Raw genomic sequence first — 6,631 nt, forward strand, 5'->3', positions numbered from 1 at the left:
TCTTTTGTGTTATGCAGTCTTCAGAGCATCCATGTTCCCTTGATACGTCAATGGGGCAATCCACGTAAGGTGCTGATCGCGAGGTGTGACTTCGAATTAGCTTATTGGTTACACCGTTTCCGTCTAACTCAAGTAGGCCTCCAATCATTCGACATAGATCATCAAAGTTGATGGTCTACATGCTCACTAGTGACTAGCTTCGAGAAATAATTCTTGGAGTTCTAGTAAGATGCCTTAACCAACTGAGCTAATCCGTGTCTCATATGAGGCAGTTACCCACTGAAGACAATAGAAGATGGTTCTAGATTGGTTGAAACTATACATTAACACCGTTGGATACTTGCTCAGTATTCTATTTCTCTAAAACTTGAATTTGGAACACTTCAAAGATTATGTTATGTCTTTTACCAGTCGTCATATAACTTCCTTTCAAAAAAATCCACAATGGTATTCTTATTATATAATAGAAAGTAATTTAACCTACTAATTTAACAAAAAATAATAACAATAATCGTCGTAAGCAAAGATGGAAAGGGCTAGCAGAGGAATCCAGGATGCGCGTTTCGTCCTATTTTTGGGACTTGTCAGCTGGATGTACTTGCATCTCAGAGTTGATGTTCACTCTGGGACTCGAACCCAGTCCTAAATAGGATGAGACGCGCGTCAAACTGGATTCCACTGTTAGCCACTATCCATCTTTGCTTATAATGCTTGTGAATTTAGGCTATATCGAGGCAATACGCACAGTATGCACATATGCTAATAAGAGACTGATCAGTTGCAGTCCTACAAACATCAATGGGAAGATCCAAACAAACAATACTAATTAAATAACAATAATCAATATGTATGTATATATATATATGAATATGTAATCATATTACGTAATTGATTGGAGATTAAGTCCAATGAACTACTACTTTGTTTCTAACTAGTTTTAAGTTAGAGATTATAAAAAAAAATAATTCAATAATTAACAATTTTACAACCGGAAATATACCATTAAACATAATGAATCTAATTATGATTTTTTTTGGGGGGGTGGGGGGATTTAATGGAAAGGTGGGAATTCAAATGGTGAAATTAGTTTCGGGTAATTAATTGGATATGGATTGTTTCGGAAATTGATAGTTTAATAGTAACAGTTATAATCGTTAAATCTCGAAGTCATTTAACTTGAAAAGTTGCTTCTCTAGTGCTATCTGGTGATGGGGATTTTTCAGTATAGGGTTGTGGAGATTGTTGAGTTTGAATTGATATTATTAATGAATCTGTTATATCTCGAACTTATACTCTTAGTATGCCGCGTATAACTTGAGTGCTCGAACGCTAGAACCTTTCCAAGTAGCAAAAAAGAAGATAGAAGACAAGTGGAAGGAATGTTATTCCCAATACAGTGTCAATTATGGTACAAAACAGGAGTTATTAGCATTTGTACAATAGGAAAGCTACACCTAGTGGTTCGGAGATATTCTTCCCAAAGCTGATTGGATGGAATATCTTCGGCTCTTCCTGAGCTTCTTAGAGCTTCCTCAAGTTCACCCGTGGACCGTCCTCACAGAATCAATATTAAACCACCATTGATAACCTTGAAGTACTGGACGGCCATTTCATCCTAATATGAGACTCGTCAGTTATGAGCACTCACGCTTCCATACGCGCGACTCGAACCCAGGACCTTCGGTCCCGCTCGAGAACACTTAACCACTAGACCACTGAACCGGCATCCAAAGGTGTTAATATCTAACACCAACCAATCTATGATATTGTTCGACCGTCCATCATTGTCTTCAGTGAGTACCTTATACTGATAATTATCATTTGCTTTAATCTAGTAAACATAAAACTGATAGAATTACGAGATTCTAGTATTCTAACCAATAGATAAGTAATTACTTCCTTTCTATAATTTAACAAATCATCACAAAATAATAACAGTTTGAATAGTTTGAAAAATCAGGGAGGAGACATTAAACAATTATTTCATCCTAATTTAATTACTTGTCAGTAATACACATCAAGACTTGGAATGTTGAAGGGAAACGGAAAACAGGAAAGCCAAAAAACATGCTACATCGAGAATTGGAAGCAAACATGAAAAGGATGAATAGCAACTGGAAAGAACTGGAAAGGATTTCCCAGGACAGAGTTGGAGGGAGAGTGCTGGTGGTTGGTCTATGCTCCTTGACGAGGGGTAACATGCGTAATTAAGTAAGTATGTAATACTCATCAAGAACCTCATTTGGAGATGAACTCAAAACATTTGGCTGTAGTAAAAAAAACGACATATACAGATAGAGAGAGAGGCTAACAACTTCTAACCAAATGATCTACTTATTTATCTTCAGTCAACTGTATGTTTTAATGCATTTATTGGCATCAACATATAATGATAAATGTAGTCTTCATATTCAAAATGTCTTGACTTTATTCATTTAAACTAATAAACAATATAATACATTATAGGCAAAGATGAATAGTGGCTAGCAGTGGAATCTAGGACACGCGTTTCGTCCTATTTGGGACTTGTCAGCTGGATGTATCTGCATCTTAAAAGTGGATATTCACTCTAGGACTTGAACCCAGTACCGTTCGCTTCAAACGCCACCACGTTATCCACTTAGTTACTGAGTCCTGATAGCCACTCGCTTGTGCAATGAGGTGAAGTTTAAATTCACATAGTACTGTTAGGTTGAATCTTCCCATTGTTATTTAGGACTACAATTGATCAGTCTCTATAATTTATTTATTTATTTATTTAAACACATAAATATTGGTACAAAGGGGCACTAAATTGAGTGAAGGCTATGATACTGCTCGGGTGCACAGACCGAAGCAGTTAGTTTTCTTAAACAGCCACACCCGGAGCCTTCGACCTAAAAGTATGATCCATAAGGCAGTGGAATATCGTAAGGAGTTGCAGTCCCATGGTGGCCAGTGACCAACGATTGATTCAGACGCCATTTGTTCCCTCAGGATACTGGAGACCATGTGCACCATAGTTTGAAATCAGGGTTTTCCAACTCCCTTAGGTGGACTCTGCGTGTCCACTAACCTAGTTAAAGCGCCAAAGATTCGCTTTTCGTCCTCTCAATTTCGTAAACAACACCCATGATGTGATAAGGCAGTGAGTAGGACTTCGCTGGTAGAGGCTATATAAGCTTGGCCATGTGAGAGCATTTGGAGATGGAGAGCGGATTCTCTCCTCTCTCGGTCGTACCCGGGTATTTTGGGGTCGTCTCTTATTAGCATATGTGCATCCTGTGCGTATCAACTCGATATAGCCCTTTCATTCACATTCATTATATGCAAAGATGAATCCGAACGGTACTGGGTTCGATTCCTACAAATGAACATCAACTATAAGATGATATCATTATCAAAAATAAAATATTGATTATTGAAATAATTTACCCATTTAATAGATTCATTCGTTTCTCATTTGACCAAAATGTAAAATTCATTGAAGGTGTTAATTTCTCATTTGATATTAATAATGGCTTATTTGGTTTATTACGTAATGGGGAGATATTCCTTTTTAGATCTGAATCATTACGTTTTTTAATAATCATTTGTTTATAGTAATCTATACGATTTAATGTATGTTGTACTTCTGGACATAATTTTGCTATCTTTTGACATAAACTATAAGTAGATACTTCTTCTATCCAAGTGAATATATTACGACGTATTCCATAAAGAAGTACTGATTCAACAGATGCTAAAGTACAAATAGAATATCATGGAAATAAATTACATTACAATAATATATACTCTTTATAATAGAATAGAGTTTTGTAGAGATCAAAGAATCTATATAGCTATTGAAATTACGAACTTATCCCAATAAGTCAGTCAGTCAGTCAGCTACAACGATAGTCACGCGGACCCCAACCAAGTAGTCTGAATCTACCAACATGGCTCAGACTAGAAGTTAGTGACTTCATGCTCTGATGCCACGTTTTGGTTGCTGCTACCTTGGCGTGGTGGTCGGGCTTGCCTATCGTGATGAATCAATGGAGATATACTGGCTGGAACAATTGTTCCTCAAGGTCCTACTATGCCAGGCAGATCGGTTGAAGAGCGGTAAGACTAAGAGCAGCAAACCCAAGGTCCGAAGGCGAAGTCGTACTGCCGATTGTACAAAGGTGTGACAGCAGTAGGGTGTTTCTTTCAGACAACCAGCATAACAGCGATGCTGCCTTCCCACAAGGAGGGGTGGGGTTAGAAAAGGTCGACTCTAAAAATGCACACCTCACCTCATCCCGTGGATATCCGTCTCCGGCGACAAGGTCCCAACAAGTACAGAGCTAACACAAAAATCACCCACCAAAATGTCGTGTGTGACCAGCCTCAAGCAGTTGTCTCTTGGGCACTGCGGTCACGCTCTCAGGTCACTAAGACCCCTTCTAATCCAATTTTCTTTTCAGGTACCTCTATAAGAACAGTTCAATGGTATGGGCAACCGGGAAGTGATAACTGCCCTCATATCTCTAACAGCACTGAAGATCACTGTATTCATTATCCAATAACGTCACTTATTAAAACCTGGAAGCATTGAATAGCTATTTGACAGTGTGCATTCATGAAAATTCTGTAATTTTCATTACACCTTATACTGATGATAATCGTTTGCTCACTAGTGACTATTTTCAATATGCAGTTTTTGGTGTTCTAATAAGAAGCTTTGATCAGTGGAGTTCGACTATATCGGGCGTATGAATCAATCGTTAGTCACGGGCTACCATGGGAATGCATCTACTCACGATGCTCCACCTCCTTGTGGGTCATACTTTGAAGCCAAAGGCTCCGGTTGTAGCCCCGTCAGAAAACCACCTGCTTCAGTCTGGGCACCTTGGCAGTATCACAGCCCCCACAAAAATCGGATAAGATTTGTGCGGCGCATATATGTCTGGTGTCCTCTTGTACCAATATTTATGTGTTTAAATAAATAAATAAATAAATCTCTAAATTAATACATAAATTAATAGCAAATACAGGAGTAACGTGCGATGACTTACAACAAAGTTTACCGATTGTTTCACTATCTTCATGAACATAACCACGGATAACAGTTTCTTCCATAAGCATTTTTACCTTCAAATTACATAAAAGAAGAATAACACATTGAGAAATAACACCAAACTTTTTTATTTAATGATTTACAATATATTAAAATAAGTTTACTGTCACATGTTATTGAGAATTAGATTATTAACTTATCAACAAGTTTCCATCAGCTGATCTATCTGAATACTTTCACCATTCTTTAGTAGTAGTAGTAGTAGTAGTATAGTGTATATTACTTATACGGATAGATGTAAGTAGTATGTATCAAGAATAGGAAGTATGATTCTTAAGAACAGAAGAGGAAAATGAGATGTGAAAGAAAAGTAAAAGCAATCCAAGTAGCAACAGCAATGGAAGAACGATGGAACCAGTAAGAGGCAATTCAAGGAAGATGTGCAAATAATGTATTCAATGTATCGTTTTAGCGAGGCCGAAGGTCCTGGGTTCGAATCCCATGTGTGGGGTTTCAGGTGTGCACTGTTGAAGAGTCCCATACTAGGACGAAACAACAGTCCAGTGCTTCCAAGTCTTCAATGGTGATCTGAGATTGATCGATCATGATCTCAAACAAAACTTAACAATCTCTACAACCCTATACTAGAAATAATATCATTTTGACGATTAAAATCTGATCAACAAGCCAAAACTCATATTGAATGATGAAATTAGGTAGTTTTTAAAGTAAAGTCAAATAACAAACAGATGACTTACTTGTATTTTGACATTTTTCAAAAGATCTTCTTTAATATCTTGATCATTACCATCATTATTGTTATGAGCTGTAAAAGAAAAAAAGTCGTTATAAGTGGTAAGGAACTGCCTGTCTCGAATTCATTCAATGGTAGACTTCATTTCTATGAGGAGGTTATAATCTAGATAATTAAGTTAGTTCGACATCTGAGTTTCGGAATACCTAGTCACCACAGCAACTATTTTATTATTTTATTGTACAAAGTATCCTTGCTTGCTTACAGACTACTGTGTTATTATTCCAGGTAGTGTTTAGGTTATGTATAAATTGAAAATGGAATTTGTGCATCAGTGATTTAAACTTCATATTCTTGGGAGTGGTTATACTTTATATATGTACCAGGACTCAGTACCTAGGTGGATAACGTGATAGCGTTTGAATTGAACGGTACTGGGTTCGAGTCCCAGAGTGAACATCAACTCTGGGATGCAGGTAAATCCAGCTGACGAGTCTCAAATAGAACGAAACGCACGTCAAACTGGATTTCACTGCCAGCAATTATCCATCTACCTATATAACTTTAAAAATTACACAGAAGATCATATACCACTTCAATAGTGAAATCATAAAGATTTTATATACGTAAACAATCTTATTACGAACCTCCCATTCAGAAGAGGTTGAAGGTTGTGGGTTAGATCTACAGTGTCGGGGCTGCGGCCATGTATAAATGAGGAGTCCCATACTAGGACGGAACAAATGTATGGCGCTTTGTTATTTTCAATGGTTATCCAACTTAGATCAGTTCATCATCTCAATTTTTTTCTTTATAGAATGGTGAATCTTAAAGACATCCATCATTTCAAAACC

General features: G+C 37.2%; 1 protein-coding gene across 1 annotated transcript; it reads right to left on the bottom strand.

Annotated features, from left to right (window-relative positions):
- Nucleotides 1–3,410: 3,410 nt before the first annotated feature.
- Nucleotides 3,411–6,431, bottom strand: Smp_098250 (hypothetical protein; the record flags this gene model as incomplete). Its single annotated transcript, XM_018791443.1, has 4 exons — nt 3,411–3,721; nt 5,022–5,097; nt 5,782–5,849; nt 6,425–6,431. 4 exons carry the CDS (start codon nt 6,429–6,431, stop codon nt 3,411–3,413), a joined length of 462 nt encoding a protein of 153 aa, XP_018647324.1.
- Nucleotides 6,432–6,631: the final 200 nt, after the last annotated feature.

The sequence above is a fragment of the Schistosoma mansoni genome (assembly GCF_000237925.1).
Source record: "Schistosoma mansoni, WGS project CABG00000000 data, supercontig 0230, strain Puerto Rico, whole genome shotgun sequence".
Taxonomy (NCBI): Eukaryota; Metazoa; Platyhelminthes; class Trematoda; order Strigeidida; family Schistosomatidae; genus Schistosoma; species Schistosoma mansoni.